The 20420-nt window shown below is 32.8% G+C and overlaps 1 protein-coding gene across 1 annotated transcript in view; it reads left to right on the top strand.

Annotated features, from left to right (window-relative positions):
- The window catches only part of Nhe2 (Na[+]/H[+] hydrogen exchanger 2), a 1770486-nt gene that overhangs the window by 963088 nt on the left and 786978 nt on the right, over positions 1–20420 (top strand). Inside the window, exon 11 of the mRNA XM_089593690.1 lies at positions 1852–1981. Coding sequence (XP_089449816.1) covers positions 1852–1981 — 130 coding nt within the window. The remainder of the gene's footprint in view (positions 1–1851; positions 1982–20420) is intronic.

Raw genomic sequence — 20420 nt, 5'->3', positions numbered from 1 at the left:
CTTTCTTCAAAACTTTCCATTGTAATTATTCATTTATATTCCATGGTTTAATTATAAAGCCAGCGTCTTTTCGTACACGTTAGTTTGAACTAAATCACTAACCATAGGTATGGTTCATAGAATAAACACTCTTAGACACCCATCTATAGGCACCCTTAATATAGAGTTTGCATTAACACTTTTGGAAGACTCTGGGTAAAATTAAAATTATGGTCAAATGTCAATATTTTAAAATAATCCTGTTCATAAAGAAAAAAACTGCAAAAAATAATAAGAAAATAATAGTCCTTTTTAAATTGATTCATCATTTTCTACAAGCGTAAATATAAGAAAAAGCAATGGAAAATTCCTACCTCTATAAATACAATAGAGAGAGCAAGCTCGACAGCAGATGATCACTGGCTCTCTCTATCTCGCTTACTCTTATAGGTACTGCCTAAAGGCTTCTTTTACCTTTTTGTCTTTACATTTTGCACTAGTGAAAACGAAAGTAAAAGTATTTATAAATAAAAGCTGTTATACCCTATGAACTTGAATTTTTATTTTTCTGTATCTCAAACTGTTGCAACATATGAACAAATTAAAGAAAATATAATATAAAAAACACCCAACTATGTATCACTTCTCTAATTTAAAAGTTTCATGGTGGGTATCTATAAGTGATAAGAACAGAGATCAGATCGGCATGCTGCGTAGCACAATCGATAAGGTCCCTGACGACCAATCCGAAGGTTGAGGGCTTGGTTCTCTAAGTCAGGTCAGTTAAATTAAGATACTTCTTGAAACATATACTTGTATATAATATATATAATATATCAACATATGTGTGTATAATATAGATTCACTTGTATTCTCATATATATGCTATACATACTAAAAATGTCATAAATGTTGTTAAATTATGCGCATGTATGCCTCTCTGTAGCTATATATATAGTTAGTATACCATACAAGAAGCTGTATACGTATACACGATACAATAGTTATTGTAAACACATAAACGTGAGTATGGAAATGCGAATTTCACTGCGTATATAATATATGTACATAGAGAGAGAGAGGGGGAGAGAGAGAACGAGAGCGTAGTGGTGAAGTAAACATCAATACATCAATGGAGGTTGGACCAGACTTTTTGTAGCATATTATCCCTCACTGCACGCCATAACATGTCTTACATCAAAAACATTTTTAATTTACAAAATAGCTACTAATTAAAAAAAAATTTGTTAGGATTGAGAAAAAAGTTTTCATTTTATAAATAACTTTGTAGCAAACGTAATTCACAATTGAAACAATTTAACAAAGAAAAGGTTAATAAATATTAACATTTAAAGTAAGATTAGCTTTCATGGCATGGTAAGTAGTGTGACGTGAGATAATTTGAGACAGTAATTTTGTAAGTTCAGTGCATTACGGTAGGGTAGGTAGGGTAGGACGTGGTACATTAGGGCAAGTGGGAAGTTATACGTAAAATTCTCTTCCGTAACATATTTCTTTAAGTTCACTCATGTTAAATTGCTGGTTTGCTCCGTAGTATAGAAAAATGCGTGAATAAAAGTATAGCCTTAATAAATAAAATATCTTTCGTGCGTGAGTCACGAGTGAAATTTTTCTAGCTGAGAAGTATTTCCATGTCAATCTGGAATACTTTTTTTCCATGATAATATTGCACACTACTAGTATTTTACAAGGGCTTTTAATTTTTACATTCAACGTGGCAGTAAATCTTATAAGATAATTATTCATTTTTTGAAAGTATCAGAATCTTTTGTGACATAAACTATTATTTTTAACATATTTTAAATATTATTTAATCACCTAGTACTACAATAAAGTATTTTTCAGCTCTAGCTTTTTTCAAATTGAATCAGGATGGAATATTGATTTTCAAGAACTAGAATATAATCCATCAAAAAAAGATCTAACCGATGCAAAAATACATCATCTTATTGCTGAAGAACTCTGCAAACCATATAAGCGGGTAAGTTGATAATATGGTAAAGTTGATTTTAATTAAACTTTATTATAACAGATAACCTCGTGAAAATTTAACTTACTTTTATTTGTAAACATTTGATTTGACATCTAAAATCGTTGTACATTGTTTTTCAGTTTATTTCAGACAAGTAACATTTTGATTTATTTTACATTAAGGAACACTGATTTATCAGTAGGAAAATAACTTAAAAGTTAACTCAACTGTAACCTATGACTAGCAGATCTTATGTATAAAAAAGTAAGTCAAATGCAGTTTTAAGCAACAAATAGTAAAAAATGTTTTGTATTTTTTTCTTAAAGAACTAATTTATGCAATTTTTAATCTCAAGATTAGCGTATGTCTTGGCTACCACAGCTACCACAGATTTTTGGCAAACTTATCATAGATGAGAACTGTAGGTGCTAGTGCAAAATTTGTTTAAGTCTTGCGTAGAGTTGCTCATGACATTTTACAGACTTAGTGCAAGCATTCTTCCAGCAAGGATGTCATGAATTGATGCGTCAGACACTCATGCAAGTGTAGTACAAGTCTTGCAAAAATGTGCGTTTATTATGAATATCGTGCTAGAAGGTTATTTATTTGTATAAAAAACTCTAAAAAAAGTAAAAAAATGTGACAGTCAATACCCTTACAAAATATAAAAAAATTATACCAATAACTGAAGTATGCCTTAAGGAACTGGTATCGTTCTACTACATGATGAGCGCACTGAATTATGCCGTAATATTACCCATTTGACATGGTACTAATTAAGCGTGGTATGCTAAAGCATGCTTATATACCATCAGCTAACTTTATCGTCAATAAGGTTTGTGAATGTCATACATCAGTATGACCCTAATATTATTATATCAACCCTTGTTTCCTAGCATATGGCACGGAATTTTCCTTAAAACGGCATGTTAAAGTACCAAGTAATTATAGATCTCTCTTGTAGTGACTCGCACACACTAAATATACGACAAATATAATTTTTTTAAGTACTTTTGACTTACAGGTATCGTTCCTTCTTTTTGCGTAACCATACCCACGTTTCTTCATATTATATTCAACTCACCTTGGCTCTACCTAAATGAGATTTTATAAGATCTCGACAAGCCTTTAGATGTTTTGGATACCTTTAATATGCTTTAGGATGCTTAGAGGTGTCAATAACACTGTCAGATACTCTCTATCATACAAGGTGAAAGTTAATGAGAACCACTGGGTACTTGCAATATTGTAAGTCCTCTATAATGTTAAAAAAAACGTTTCTAGGTGGTCGGCTCCTATACTAAAGTGAGTCTTATCTTACGTACACAGTCAAACTTCCTGTGCACTGTACGATTTTTAAAGTTCAATTTCTCTTGATAGAAAAAAATTTCTTGCATTTACATATCTCTCAAGGTAAATATGCTCAGAAAATATGCTCTGCGGTGAACTGTCGAGTTGTTGATGCTGGCAGGTCAAAGTGTGTATTTAGGCGTTGGCAGCTATCACTGTTCTTGGTGTGGGCGAGTTTGAGTTCGGAAATATGAAGCTTCGTGGTAGTTTGGCCTGCGGAGACAAGCTTGATATCTTCTCCCACATGAGCCACGATCAGATTAGGGCTATTCCATTTTTGCGCAAAGCCGGCACAAAACTGTTTTGGAGCCTTTGAAAGTGACTGCCAATACGTGGAGCTACTCATCTGAGCTGACTTGGAATGTTCTAGTTGACTCATTCATTTTGTTTGTATGCTTGTGTAATGGTGGATCTAATCTTTTCCTCACATCAGTCCTACAGTCTGATGTGTAATTGGAGCATAAGTGCCGAAGAGAAGTGTCAGCATGGTACAAAACTGATGCCGGTGTGTCAAAGCGGCTGTTCAAGCATGAATGGCAGTCAGTCTCCACTGTGTGGGTGAACTCAGGTACTGTGACGTCCAACGTGCAGTCGAAGCGTGAGTGCCGATGAGGAGCATTGGCGTGGTGTAAAGCACTGATGCTAATGTGACAAAGTGGGTGTTAGAGCGTGAGTGGCGATCAGTCTTCTCTGTTAGGGCATCAGACGTTAAGTTGGAGGATAAGTTCCGAAGAGAAACGTTGATGTGATACAATGTACTAATGCCGTTGTGTCAAGGCAGCTATTCAAGCAGATTGATGATGAGTCTCCTCTGTGCAAGTGAGCTTGGGTGGTGGCAGTGTAGTTTGAAGTAGTTCGGCCTGTGGACCGAAAGGTATATTGAGTTAGTTAAACTGCGTGGATAAAGGTCTCTTCAAGTTTCTTGATGGATGACAATACCATTTATTAAGTCTTTGCTTCTTGAGTAAAAAAGTTGCATTTTAAGAGTAGCTAGGTCCAAGGGACTTAGTGGCATTGTAACCGATTGTTACTACAGAGGCTGATAACTGCTTCCATTTTCTTCAGAGGCTTGTTGCAAGGTGCAAGAGCCTGCTGTGTAACTGATACTTTCAAGTTTCAAAATTTGTTGGATTTTCAGATTCATGTGTTTGTTGTGCTTGTTGTTGAGTTTTTGTAGGTTAAGTTTGTCAAGCGCTACTAGGTGCTTCTTCCCACCTAGAAGGAGTGCTGTTGGTTTTTTGGGTTAGGCAAACGTCAATTGATCGTGATAATTGGCTCTGAGGTTCGTGGGTAACTCCCCGCAGAAGCAGAGAGTTCTTTGAAGATGGCCCCACGTTGAACTCCTAATTGTTAAAACCAGCCTTTTGAGATGGGTGGCTGAGAATGAGGAAGGAGGATGAGAGTGGCAAGAGTTATCTTTGAGTAAGGTTAGATCAACTGACAATATTAAGCAACATTAAAAGCACCCTGTGTTAGAGCCTCTAAATATGGAGAGACAGAACTTCTTCTAGATTCCAATGCCACCGCTGGAGCTGGTGCCGCTGATAGGTGATTTGGCAGTGACTCGTGGCAGTCAAGAAGAGCCCGTTGCCAGCGCATTTGTCTGCTTTTTTCCGCCATTAGATAGTAGCGCCAAGAGGTGTAGACAATGGTCAGCAAAAGTAGGTTAAGAGAGAACAAAGATACTAAGTTTTATGTGGTGGTAAGCATTAGTCAGTTATCAATATTGATTAGTGCTCTAGCCACTGCCTTAGCGCAGGTCTCTTCTAGCAAGCAAAAACCTTGTAGCAGCTCGGTGGTTACGTTTGATAAAAGTTTAAACTTAACACTTAAAATTAAGAAAAAGTTCTTGTACAAGTGCACCATTCTTGTTCATGAGTCCCGTTTAAGTTTTAAAATTGAAGAGATTATATGCAAGTCATCACAGATAAAGCAAAGGTCAATTCAAGATTAGTAAATGTGATCAAAGATATACTGGTGTTGAAGAAGTATATTTACGAAGAAATAAAAAATCAAAAAATCTGAAAGAATCACGAGAGTAAATGAGCGATCCTAAAAAAGTGGAAATTTTGATACCCGTGATTAATGGCCAAGATTATGCACATTGAAAGTAAAGAATCATATTGTTTTCAAAGGTAAGGACATGTGCAACGGCATTAGATAAAGAAGAAGTATTGACAGGCTAACAACACGAAATGGTCAAAAACGACTTAAAGGCCATAAATTATTTTAACAGTACTATTTCGAATAAGCACCTGGAATTTGTCAGTAATTCGGAACGGCATTCAATATTATGAAAAAGTTTAGTTCTACGTATTTAGAGAAATCAACAGCTTTGCAGATAATGTGCTAGAATAGGCTGGAGAAGATAAGGATAAAGGATTTTCAAGAATCATCAGTTTTTATAAGGAAATTTAAAAGAACAGTAAATAAGTTAAAGGCTGCAGGTACTACAGTGTCAGAGAAATGAAAGTTTCATTATTTATTAAGAACATTACCTGAATCGGATAGTTGTATTGGTAATATCATAGAACCGTTATATCTAAAGGATTAAAGAGTTAGTTATGTAACAGATAAAATGAAAATGTTAAAAATAAGAAATCAATGTGAAAGTGCTAGTGGAAGTGTAAAATTGAATGCTTTCGTGTCAAAATCAAAAGGTCACGAAAAACAAGAAAGAGTCTGTTATGGCTGTAGTGAGATTAGACATTTAAAAAAATATTGCCAGGATATAAACAATGCTAGCTATGGAGGTCAAATAGCAATGGGTGGATGTCAACAATTTTGTTAAAAGTCACACGCAGCAAGGAGCATCAAGAGGCAGAGGCAAAGGCTTAAGCAAACAACGAGGTAGAGGCTGCGTGTAACAACAAAAAACGTGGCAGCAAGGCAACAGATCGTTTGGCGCCTTTTCTATTGAGTCTACTGCAATGCATAACGAAATGCAAGGTAAACATATTGACTGGCTTTTACATAGTAGTTATACTGATCATATAGTAAATCAAGATAATGTTTTCGTCAATACTTTTAAATTAAAAAATCAAGTAAACGTAAACATAGGAGAGGGTAGAAGTTTAAAAGCGACTAAAATCGGAAAAGATTCGAGTCACTTTAACGTGTACAATACATCAGTAAGAATTTAAAAGTCTTATAAATACTATTTTAAAGAAATGAAAGAAAATTTATAAAGTTTATTAAAACTTTTGAGTAAAAATGAAGTTGTCGCTCAAAATAATACAGAGAAAATTTATAACAGTGAGGGTGCGCTTTTAGCTATTACGTATGAAACAGATAAATAGTACAGAATGCAAAGTGAAATTTGAAATGATTATAAAATTACCGTTAGTACTACGAGTTTTAAGAATGATCATAAAATTACTTTCAAGGAACAGTTTTATGTAAAAATGAATCAGCTGAAGGTTTGCCAAAAGACATTGAGAGTGATTATATGAAATGCGCTATTTGTATGGCAAATAAAATGCACAAATAACTTTTTTTAAATTATAGACAAAAGGCCAAGGAAATTTTAGAAATAATACATACTGATCTAAATCTAAATGGTCTTTAGAATACAAGTGAATTAAACGGAGAAGAAAATTCCTTAACTTTTATGCAGGACTCTAGTAAAATAACTGGAGTGTACCTAATAGTTAATTAAATAAAAAGATCGAAAATACTACCCAAAAAAATTTGAAAAATAAAAGTGCAGTAATAAAAAGGAATAAACAAACAGGACACTTGCGAATACTGCTGATTTAAAAACTCTATTTAAGCTGTTCTTTGGTGGAAACCTAACTTCAAACAATCATAAATGTTCGAACGCAGGGTATTTGTAAGTGTACCTTAACAGAGAAGGAGGTTAAAACGGGATAGAAAAGCAGATTTAGGAACTCTTTTAGGTTATGAGAATGCAGGATATAGAGTTTTGACAAGCAATAGAATAGCTGTAGACATATTGATTTAATTGAAAAAGGTAAATTTTATATTTGGATTAAAGGATTATGATGATGACGAATTAAAAGATCAAAATGAAATTGTAGATGATGAACTAAAGTCAAGCGATGAATTTAAAGATGCTGAGGATGGAAACGACAATGTTATTGTTACTTAGAGCGAAATAAATGTCAAAATTGAAAAGAGATTATTAGATGTATAATACTATTGATGTTAATGATTTGAGTGCTTAAAATCCTAAAAGTTTTGATGAAGTAATGGAAAGTTTTCAATCTGATAATTGGAAAAATGCGATAAAAAAAGAGACTGATTGTTTAAATTAAAATGAGACTTAGATATTCGTTAATAAGTCGAAAAATAAGTAAGTTTTGGATGGTATTTGGGTTCATTCCTAAAAGAATAAAAACAAATTTTAAGCTTGATCAGTACTTAGAAGGTTCTAGCAAAAAAATATTATTAAAGATATTTGTTTCCCTGTAGCTAGAATGCATACTTTTAAAATTTTGTTTTCTTAATGTTGCCAAGAAGGCCTTATTATTGAAAAGATAGAAAAAAGAGTTATTCATTAAACAGCCATAGGGTTTTCACCATAAATCAAATGAAGTTTGTCCATTGCAAAAAGCATTATACAGTTTAAGAGATAGTCCCAGAGCTTTGTTTACATGTTCTGATGAATTTACAACAAATTGAGGATTTAAAAATAGTAACGTAGACCATTGCTAATATTTAAGAAAAATGAAGTGATAAAACGTACAACACTTTATTTGTTGATAATCTGTTGATTTGTTGTCAAAGTCAAAAGATTATTGATGTGATAAAGAAAAATGTGTCAAAAATATTTTGCATGAAGAATTTAGGAGAAGTTAGAAATTATTTAGAAATAAATATCAACTGTTAAGTAAAGAAAAATGCTATGTTTTCGAGTCAGACAAGATGCCATAAATCTCTTGCATATACGTCCAAACTAGAAAATGCTAAACTATATGATATACCAATCGAAATTAGTTTAAAGCTAGAATAAGCAGAAAAAGTTAGAAATGGTTTAAAGTATAGGAATCTGATTGGTGAACTTTTGTATATTAGTTTAGTAATAAGACCTTGCATAGCGTGAATTATTTAAGCAAATACTAAGATTGTTTTACTTAAATATATTTCAAATATACGATGAGGATTTTAAAACACGTACACCTAACAAGAGATTTAAATCCAATGTACAAGAAAAATAATAATGTAAATACAGTAGATTATTGTGTTGACTTAGACTAGACAGTCATAATAAGAAATCCACATTGGGCTCTGTCATAAGATTTTTAGGTGATGTGGTATTGGGAAATGAGAAAACAAAATATTGAGACAAAGTCTTTCACTTCAGCTGAGTATGTTGCTTTGTCAGTGGCTGTAAGTAAATTAATAATAATCTATAAGAGATTTGGTAGACATTCTTAGGTTAAAGTTATATAAACTGATACAAATTTATGAAGACAATTCAGGAGCTTTCAGCATTGCAATATTTAAAAATTTTATGAAAAATTCGAAACGTATTGAGGTGCATTATCATTTTATTTATGAAAGTTACTTAAAAGGAATTATTGATATAGGCAAAGGAGAATTTAAAAGTAATATTGCAGATATTTCAACGAAACTTCTTGGAAGGTTTGGATTTAAAAAGCTTAGACGTGTGTTAAATTTGGTTATATGATTACGTTGCATTCGTATGGATGTAAGGAGAAGTGTTCAGTAAAGTGTACATTCATACTAACTTGTACATATAAGTATATGTATAAGAGAAAACTAGGGACGTTATCTCTGGGGAATTTCAATTTTATGATGTACATATACGCGGACGTTTAGTACTCAAACGCGGGTGCAAGGGAGATCTCGTGTATTTGTCGAAGCATGCGGTCATGCATGCAAGCAGCTGTTTGTAGTTGGCTGTATTGCGTATAATTACTGTAATTATATTATCTCTTCATTAAATTTTGTAAACCATTAAAATGTGTGTAAGCTCATTTCCTGATCCACGGAATCAATTTCTTAATGTTTTAACATTATAATTTAATAAAATAATATTCCTGACAGTAACAAGAATTTTTGTATCCTTTTTGGCTAGGTAATAACAATATTTGTAAGGTCAAAGTAGATAAGGAATAAAACAAAGGTGCCAGTAAAGCAGGCAAAGATAATAGTGGTGTTAGAAAATATGGATTTACCACTGATTGGGGTAAAAAATCTTTGTTTATTTACACTTCTATGGTTCTACATTCTTCTTTTTCAGAAATTGTAGATGAGTTACACTGCCTAAGTGACTGTCGAAAAAGCTGATTTGTCAATGATATAGCATTCAGATACATTGAAGTGATTCTCAAGCTTTAATATATTGTATTAAGAGTTGAAGTTTAATTATATCCAAAATTTCTAAGTCAAAAAATAAAAAGGTTCTTCTTGGATGTTGCTTTGGCATTTTTAACTGTCTCTTTTTAATGAATATCTAAAATATAGTTTTAAGTATCATGTAAGACTAACTTGAATGAAGTATTGTTAATTGCTGTTTGATGAATGTTTCTATTACCTTGTCAAATCTTTTAAATAACTATTAAATTAATTTTTTTCTTTTTGATAACAGGCTTACTAAATCATTTATTATAGTGAAAGGCTCAGACTTTTTTCCTTAAAAACGTTTAATTTAGAATCTCTGTAACTGCAAAGATGAATTTGTAGAAAGGGTTTTCCCAACAGTTTCGCGATGTTTAAATCTAATACAATTTTAAAGTTATACTTTAAACTATTTCTTGTTAAAGTACGATTTTTTTACTATTTTTGTTAATAGCAGACACTGTTTGATTTACTGCTGTTCCAATGCTTGCTGCCAGATCATAAGTGTCTTTACTGCAGTGTTTCTGCTTTCATTTGTATCTAGGATAAACGTATCTAAAGGATAGCTGGGTCACATAATGGGTCTACAACTGCACTTTTCCAACTGCTTTAATTTTAGGAACAATAAAAAGCAGGGTCTTAAAAATATTAAAATATTCTTAGAGCTCGAGATTTCTGCGTCAGTCATTAGCTTCTAGACTTTCATCGACGCAGCGAAGGGTATATCTTGCAAATGAATCATCAACATCCATGAAAAGATCATCGTAACTATCTGTAGATGAACGTGAGGCAGCAATTTTATCTATAAATTGAATGGCAGGCATGTGTGTCTATGTAGATATATGAGAGTCTTTACGGCCTCCTCCGAATCATTGCATTTTCATAGCTTTTTTTCAACTCTGAATCTTTTTACTAAGGAGGCCTATTGTTTTTTAATACTTCCTTCTAAATTAAAGTAAAAATACTTTTTATAATGCTGAAGTATTAGGTTAGCAAATTGGCTTATGTTTAAATGAAGGAACCTTAAGCACATTTTAATTGTAGAATTACTTCGAACTCCAAATTTCTCCATGAACAAGTATCTGTTAAGTTCTTTGTTTTAAGCCACACTCGTTATAAAAGTTACGCTAAAAATTTTTACTAAAAATTAATTAGTTTTGTTTTCTTACTTAAACTTACAGTATTTATGTACTTTTTTTACAGTTCTTTTGACGGCATCCCCCTCTCTGCTGTTGTATACGTTATTTGGGTACTGCGAATGTTTTTTATTCCACAAGACTGGTCTTTTACCTATTTCTATTATGATTGCTCCCTTTTGCCGTTTAATGTCCATATTGGCAATCAAATTTAAAAATATATTGTCAATGCAGTAAAATAAATGATTTTCTATCATTGCATTAATGCTATAGACTGTAATAAGAGTCGGTAATAATCTTCTTTGCTCATTCACGAAAGAGCCAAGTACTAAAGAAGACCCTTCTAACCCCACCACCGTAAAAACTTTTCTCTTTTATTAATGTTTCCAGAAATTTAACATACCTCCCGGTACAACATTACTATAATTGCTGATGGATTAGTGCTTTTTAATCATCTACATGTTTGCCATCCTTGTTTGAAAGGTTATCGTTTGTACGTAGAGGTTACCGAAATACTTTGCTTTTACACTTAAGGTCAATTAGAAAGCTCGTATTAGCAGACAAGAAAAATATGTACGTCTCTGGAAGAAATCATGTCATCACTGACGGGATCTGCTACCTGAATGGAAGATGGGAAACTCATACCCGAAAGTTAATGCCGTACTTTTCTTATCGTGTACGCACTGTAGACAAAACTAATATGTATGTATACTTGTGGATATATCAGTTATAGTGTACAGCTTCTAAAACGTATGCGTAGGTAATAAGCATGTAGTACAGCATCAAACTAAGCCAGTAAGACAAATTCTCTGTTGATTACAAATGCCCTTAAAATTTTAACCCAAACTTCGATGTCAATACATCAAGTAAAGAAAGTAACTAGAGCAAGTTAATCATTCGTAATAATAATAAGGGCCAAAGTTCATGCTTAATAAGTCAAACAGGACGTCCCTACTGTCATGGAAAAGGTAGATGGTAGAGCCGTTGAGGTCATGCTCTGGCCAGAACAAGGTAATAAAATTTCTGATTCTGTATGCTTAAATCGAGGAGTACAAATAGCTTTGCTTTAACTGTGAGTTTGTTGTGCTAGGGCGGAATCTGTTTTGAAGAATGACGAAAGTTGCTCAAGAAAAAAAATGCCAAACAATTGAACTAATTTGGTACTAAAAGTAAAAAACTTCCTAGCACCCTTGTTCCCAATTCATACAGTTAGGCATGGGGCAATAGTCTATAGTTTAGGTGGAAGCTGACATCAGTGCCGCTTTGTGGCTAAACATTAAGTCACGAAATTAGAATAGAAAAAGAAGATTTATCTGTTTGACAAGACAAAAATATTGTTCCTCTTATATAAAAACTTTATTCTAGAGTTAATAATTTGTTAAAGAATTCTTATCCATGCTATGTTTAAGTACAATTTTTTTTTAGTTCACAAGAACGTTATGATGAGCCGTAACAAACATTTTTACGTTGGCACAAGACCACTCCTTGTCAGTTGACGAGTTATTTAACTGTCACTTACATTACTGACGGTCAAACAGATAAAAAAATGAGGTATGTAGCAAAGGTATAAAGTTGTTATTATGGCTATTTACGGCATGCTTTGGACCAAGAAAAAATTTTATCTTAAAAAAGCATAGATAAGGAATATGAAGCAATTTACATAAAATTTCCTACTAGGAATAAAAATTCATTTACGATATTCAACTATGCAATTTCATGTTTTTCTTTCTTTTCAATGACTTCATATCTAGTCACGGGGTGGCACTAATGTCATCTTGCACTTTGCCTACCGTGTAACGCTGTCAAAATAATAGTACGAAAAACAAAATTTTTCTATTAAAAGCAATTATTTTTTTTAGTTAGGATTGTTAAAGCGACATATAAATGACATATCTAGACAAAAGATTTTAACAAAAAATAAACGCCAGGGAGCCTATTATGAGTAACTGAATTAGATTCATTTCAATGCAATAAATTGTTACGTAGGATAAAGAAACTGGTAAGAAGGTGCGTCACGAAAAGAACTCAACTCGTTGGTCAATTATTTATTAGCTTCTTAGAGGCAGAGGCATGTGTGTTTCGCGCGGTGTTTTCAACTTATCGTTCGGTCTCTTGCCTAAAAGACGCTCGAGTGCCCCGATTCGTGTCTCGCAGGGCCTTATATAAGCTCGTTTTCCCTATTGGTGTCCTTTACTAGCGTAGGCTTGTAGGGTGAGTCAGTATGATATGCCCAGCATATCGTACGTAACAAAATTTTATAATCAAGCACTTATGCGTTCATGCTTGAGTAACCTGAAAGAAAGTGTGTTGTTTTTATGCATGATAATTTACTCACAATATGAAAATTATTCGTCAATAATTAATAACTTGTGAATTTTCTGATATTATGTACAAAAATAAAATTAAAATAATAGTAGATATAAAAAAATTGCACTGTGCTACGTAGATATTGTAATATACAGTTTATCTTAAATTTTAAGTGGCTTGGATACTTTTTAATCAAGAACGTAAGAATTGAAAGTTAAGAAAATATACACACCCATACATTTACATAAACGTACGCACGCACTCACACAGAAATTCAAACACAAGCACACATATACACATGAACATTTTTGAAATTACATATTGACTTTTTTTACAGCATCAAAAAATTCGTACAAGTTTAAAAAAACCTTTAACCTTATCAACACAAAGCTCACTGTATGAGTGGGAATGAAGAATAGTAGTATATTTTATTCCTACTCATAGGTCGTTTTAACTCATAGGAAATATTGAGATATATATGGTAAGAGAATAAGGTGTATGAGTTTATTGTGTACAATTTCTTATACAAGAATTAATACATTACTCTTGATAAGTTGGACAGCACGCACTTTTTATTTATAACTAATGAATCACATTTTAAGGCTGATTAACAGAATAGCTTTTGAAAACTTAACAAAGTTTTTTCTATTGTATAAAATACATTGTTAGTTATTATTTTATCTAAAGCTAGCTTTTTGTAATAGATTATTCAGAGCATTAAGAGCGCAAACTCCTTCTAAGTCAGTCAAAATATTGCGTACAGTGCATGTACATGTATAAGAAAAATAATGTTGTCTTGAAATATGGCCAAACTTTCTGATCAAGAGTTCCAAGTTTATGAATCACTAAGGCTTCGAAAAAATTTAAAGCCCTAAAGGTGCCGCTACAACTTTGATGACCATAGTTACCTATATCGATTACAATATATTTATAATTTGGACGAACACCAGATTGTGAGAGGTAGAATAAAAATTTTCCAACTATAGAATAATCACGCAGAACTAGCTGGTTTTCATTCATTAAATGTGGCATCCATCTATTGCTCCGAGACAATTACGATAGTCCCATTTCTTATATGACTGCAAAGCAATTTCTATAAGCTCTTGCTTTGTTAGAGTGGCATAAAAATGGGTTAAAATAAAGACCATATAATGGATATGCACTGTTTAAATATAGAACGTATAGTAGTTTTTGCAAATCCAAACGTAAATGCCGAATCACTGTATAATAGTCAAGTTAAAAGAGATCTGAAATATTTAGTTAAATGAGAAAACATAATCATAGTTGATCATTGCATCTGTTATAGTTAATTTAAGTACCTAATAAACTGGATTTCTCATTTGGCAAGTGCTTCTCGTAATTTTTAATGCCTGGAACATCTAAAGACATATGACTCTTAGACGCATATTTATATGTAACTGAAATATTTATCAAAATCAAACAGTGGACAACCTGCATCTATTCATAACATGAACATACGGAGCACCTTTCGGTTACTTTGTGACCAGTCACGTTCACTTAACTTTGCCAAGCAGAATATGCTTGGCTCCTCGTCACACCTAACTCGTGGGTGCCTGTGTCAAGCCACTACAGTCAAAGTGGCAGCACAGTCAATCTAACCCTTCTCCTATTTTTATCGTGTACCAATGTGAGTCTCACCTGACTAACGGAGTCAACTTCTTTGTGCACTGTAGGTCATTTTAACTTTAATTTAAAATAACTTTCAATGGTAGTACTGTCAAATTTTGTATTTATTAAAAAACAAAACGACGCTTCGGCCGTTTGGACGATGTCCCGGCCCTCACTAGGTACAAAAATCAATAAGTGAAAAACTTTCTTTACAATACAAGTTTTGGTGAATACAATAAACAGAAATTAAGTAAAGTGTATAACATATCTGACTCTTACAAAAGAGATGTTAAATTGTATTAGAGTAACAGTTTTAAGTTTAGTTGCTTTTATACCCTGCACATACACAAATGACATAGTATACGCACGTAATACAATCAAATAATAATCGCAAGCAGTTCTTTGTTAGACGCACGTGAACAATCAATGTTTCTCTTAAAATGTAAATAAAAGGGGCCCTTAAATCATGTACATCGAGGTAGTGTCTCCTTTCTTAATTTACTTAACGAGAGGCTTATAACAATTTTTCAATTTTTCTGTATCTTGTTGTCTACGTACTAATACTATAATTCGAGTAATGTCTGTTGAATATGTCAAAAAAAAGCAACATTTGTAATTTTGTTCTGTGTCTAAAACTCATATTTCATCAATATTAAAGATTTGTGTAAATTCATTCCTACGTTATGATGGTAAAGATGTATCCTTTTTTTTCCCTATGTCTCTTTAATGTTCTGCTTTTCTTAGTTTTAAAGCACTCAATGTTGGTCCGACATAACAGCAGTTACAATTTGCACATGGTATGTGGCAAATGACATTATGTTTATCAGGTGGCTCGATTGCATCTTTTCGATGTGAATAAATCGAATTTAATTTATTGTTCAAACTGTATACAAGACTAATGTAATGAACATTACAACAATATTTAATAGGATCGTGCAAGTAGGGAATATGCAGTAATGATTAGGTTAGCTTATAATTATTGTTATTTCGATTATAACTGTCAATTATATCAATGTTTTTTAAGGTATTTATTCTTTTGTTTGAGAATTGATTAAAAAATTTATGAGGATAGTTGTTAGCTAGTAAGAATTTATTTATTGATTTAAGTTATCGTTACAAAATAAGGTATCTGCTTATTCAATGAAAACGTAGACTTATACGTAAAAGATACCGATTTTATGTTCTATTGGATGGTGGATGAGAATGAAAGACGATGTTTGATTTTATACGTGCGTAATTTAGTGTGAAGTTAAGTTTTAATATTTATAAGCTTAGTTGTATTTCCATAAATTAATTGATTCCATAAAATAATTGAAAGAATAAAATTTTGGACTCTTACACAATAAATCATTAAAAAAAAAAAAAATAATAAAAAAAAAAAAAAAATTAAATATCAAATCATGGCTGTAAATCTTACAAAATAAATTTATTTATTGATTATGACGATCGCTAAGTAAGTTGCATTCTTCGCGAATCTTACTAATGTATCAAGCAAAGTCGCTAAAATCGTTGTAATCGATAACCACGAAAACTACTGAACCGATTTTGCTAAAATTTGGCACACTGATTCATGACACTTCCTAGATGGTTTTAGTCTAGTTTTTATCTCAAAAAATTTAATAACAAAAGCAATACATAAGTTTAAAGTTTTGCAAAAATACACCAGCTTTTGACTTTAGTTCAGTAGAATTCACTAGGTGGCGTTGACATAAAATCGAGGCTATCCACAACAGAATTAAATAAGTGTTGTTACAATACGCCGAAGCGTCTCAAAAAAAGATGCAGTTGTCCTCTGGCAGTTTATCCGACTGCATAGAGAATGTAGATGGTAGTCGTGCAGCTGGATATCCCGGTTATGGATGACACTCTTCTCTTAGAGGGAAAGGACCTAGGTCTACGTGTACCCTGAATCTCGACGAGTGCCACCAATAAAAAACTATTCTAATCGATAACGTATCTGGCGTAATACCAGGAGACATATGTCCAGCCAGAGCACAACCTGCTCCAACTCTTCCAAGTTGTGTGTTACTTCCACCATCCCGCCTGGTGCAGTCAAAGAATTTTTAGCTACAAACTTAAGCCAGAAAAGACAGCTCTGAGGGACACGGGTAGCCACAACGGCTACCTTCATACTGGTCGTGTCCCCACTGCGCATACCCACATGTTCCCGTCTGACGATGAGCGGTTGGTCATCCGGGGAACGACCCAAACACAAGATATTCTTTGGTAAGCGGCATACCTCTCCCTCCATCACAGTCTTTATACATACAGACTTTCAGAGTAAGAGTCAATCTACCCGTAGCCAGCTCTTTATCATTAGAAATAATAATAAGGAATAGCTGAAAGGTTCACCCCTGGCGCTTTTTATGGCTATTATAAGTATTTACGTTTCCTACTTAACCTTTAATCTCATCAGTTATTTTTAGGGGCCACCTCAGTGTAAGCTACCTTGCTAACAAATACATTTTTACTACCATTTCCGGAAGCGATTCGTCGACTAAAAGACTATATTTAATAAAGACGGCCACTATTAAACTAAGTCAGCCATTCACTGGCAGTCGTCACGACTGGAGTTGTTCTTCGCAAGGCTGGGAGACCTGCTGACCGACGAACCTATAAAAAAAATTGAGCCAATGGGACAGTCTCGAACGGGTAAGCATCACAAACCAATCTCCCCATCTAAGATTACCAAAATAACTGAATCTTCAAATAAAAAAGGTGCTTTAGACACCAACGTCTCCGAGGTTATACCAGGAGACGTTGAGAAAGATCTTTACAACTAGCTTCAAAGCTTCGGACTTTGTAATTTTTCTCCCGATCACTCTGGGACTTCAACAGTATGTCAGAGAAGATCATTCTGAGGTATCCAGGCAGTCACAATTGCTGTTAACTGAAGTCGAAAAAGAGTTCACTTAATGAGCTCACCGGTCTTTTCTAGGGCCCTCGGACGTTGAAGTACCTTGCCAACAAATATATTAGAACCTAAGAAAGTTGACAGAAAACAGCCTTTAGGAGTCACAAAAATTTTAAGCATGCTAAAAGTCGCAAAAGGGTGAATTGGAAGAAAAGCTTCAAATGTTTCTAATAAATAGAATTTTAAGTGTCAAGAAACTGACGCAGTAAATTTATCGAGATTGGAAGAGCAGCGTCAAAATCGACAAATGAAGAATTCATTACATAAGAGATCAGCTTTTCATTGTACCCTCACAGCAATGTCTGAAATCTTTAAAGATCCTAATTCAGATTTTTAAATAAGTAAAGAATGTATTTGTGTTTTTTTGGCTATAAAAAATGTAGGGCTTAAGGTCCAGTATTTTGTTGCTCTGCTAATAAAGTTGCAAGATAAGAGAAAAAAGTTTTTTTTTTAAACATATTTTTTGGGGGCTTAAAATCTTAACCACTTTAAAAAACAGCCGTTTTCGTTGATTATACGTAAAAAACTGCAAATCAACGGCTCCTTATGGCCAACAATTATTTAATGGCATAAAGAACGCATGGTACTTTTCAGCATAATTATATTTTTTTTAATTTTTACAGCTTATTATTCGACCAAATAAACAAAATGGATTCCGAGAAAATATGTTTTTGATAAGGAGATTTTTTTATGAGATGTGTCAGGAATACGTGTAAAATTTCTAACTAAAAACGTTTCACATTACATGTCAACACACTACGGTGTTTTATTTAGTAAGTCTTGGGTAAAGCCGAGACAGGGGGCCGCTAGTATCATTATATGTTGGATAAAAAATTTGACACTCTTTTCTCACATAAAGAATTGGAGAGCGAAGGTGTATACGATACACTTCCAGCTACAACTGTCAGTGAACCTGGCTGGATAAAATTCTCTAAGACCATTTAAAGCGAACCCGAGTCTTTCTTGAAAATAATAAACACATTTAATAACAAAAGCACACAAGGGTTGTATCACTGTTGTCATTAATAAAGACAATTACATTTTTAAAGTAAAGAAATTACTTACTAGTTATAAATATTATTTACAGCTCGAAAATAGTTCATAAGAGCAATTAGTTGAAGATTAAAAAAGTTTTGTAAGTAAGTGGGATCAATACCGTGTTTTGATAAATTTAATATGTTTGATAAAAATATTTATAAAAAAAACTTATCTGAATGCTACGGACTGATGAAAATACACAAAAGAGATTTTCCTATCTGGATCATTGTCTGGATACTAAATTTACTTATTTACAGTTTTTCAAAATTTCTTTCTGATTTTTTTAATGAGAATATAACGCTAGCAAAGTCACACATATAAAATAGTTATGAGTTAAAAAATAAATTAAAGGATACAATCATCCTACCTGGTTACACTCTTATTAGCCTAGATATCATCAGTTTATTTATTAATACTAGTAGGATTTTAATCATAAATGCAATAAAACATTCTTAGGAATTCTTTAATGGTAAGATTATTGTTCCTCCCAATGAATTTTGCACGAGTGTATCTTTAAATTTGAATTTAACTTTTTGCATTTTAACAACAAGTTTTATAATAAAGTTTTCGGTTCTGCATTTCGCGGTCCCTGGAGTCCAGTGCTGTTTAATCTTGTGATGCGTTTGCTTGAAATTTCATGCTTAGAGAAGTTATGTTTTGGTGTTCCACTGAATAGGCAGTATTTAAATGATATCCTCATATGTGTGCCTACTACATATAATAACTAGAACAAGATAACACAGTTCTAACTCATTGGAACCGAAAACCTGCACACTCAGGCCAACACTTGAATTTTTTCTCCCACCATCCAATACAACATAAGATAGGTATTATTTACACATTAGTAGACTTTTTCATTAGATTAGTGGACACTAAATTCCATAACGATACTTTAAAATTGATCAATAAATTTTTACAAGCTAACAACTATCCTCAATAATTTATTGACAAATTCTTAAACAAAAGAATAAAAACCTTTAGAAACATCAATAAAATTAACAATTACAATAGAGATAATAATAATTATCAGCTTTTCTTATCATTACTGGTCATTCCCTACTCACACGGTCCAATTAAATATTATTGTAAGAAACTTAAGAATTTTCTCGGATACATTTTAAACAATAAATTAAATTCGATCTTTTCACTTAGAAAAGATGTAACCGAGCCACTTCATAAAAAGAATGTAGTTTTCCACATACCATGTGCGATTTGCAACTACTGTTATGTCAGACGAACATCGAAAGCTGTAAAATTAGGAGTGGCAGAACATAAAAGAGACACAGAGAAAAAAAAAAAACATCTGTACAATCACAAAATAGCATCAAATTTATGCTTACGTTTGATATTGATAGAATAAAAGGCTAAGACACAGAACAAAATTACAAATAGTGGCTTCTTTTCAAAATATTCAATAGACAATACTTTAGTTATAGTATTTATAGACAACAAGACACAGAAGAATTGAAAAAATGGTTATGAGTCTGTCATTAAGGCAATTAAGAAAGGAGACACTAACTTCGTGTACATGTTGTATGGGATTTTTTTATTTACATTTTTAGGAAAACATTAACCGTTTACGTGCGTCTTACAAGGAACTGCTTGCGATTATTCTTTGATTGTATTATGTGAGTATACTGTGCCATTTGTGTTATATGTGCAGGGTATAAAAGCAACCAAACATGAAACTCTGACTTCATAACAATTTAACATCTCTTTCGTAAGAGTTAGAGGTATATTATACACT

This window comes from Copidosoma floridanum, unplaced genomic scaffold (genome assembly GCF_036245765.1).
Source record: "Copidosoma floridanum isolate Cflo_tuat_1 unplaced genomic scaffold, Cflo_Japanese_pri ptg000020l, whole genome shotgun sequence".
In the NCBI taxonomy this organism is placed as follows: domain Eukaryota; kingdom Metazoa; phylum Arthropoda; class Insecta; order Hymenoptera; family Encyrtidae; genus Copidosoma; species Copidosoma floridanum.
Note: the sequence above shows the minus strand (reverse complement) of the source record. Positions and strands in the feature narration are given on the sequence as shown.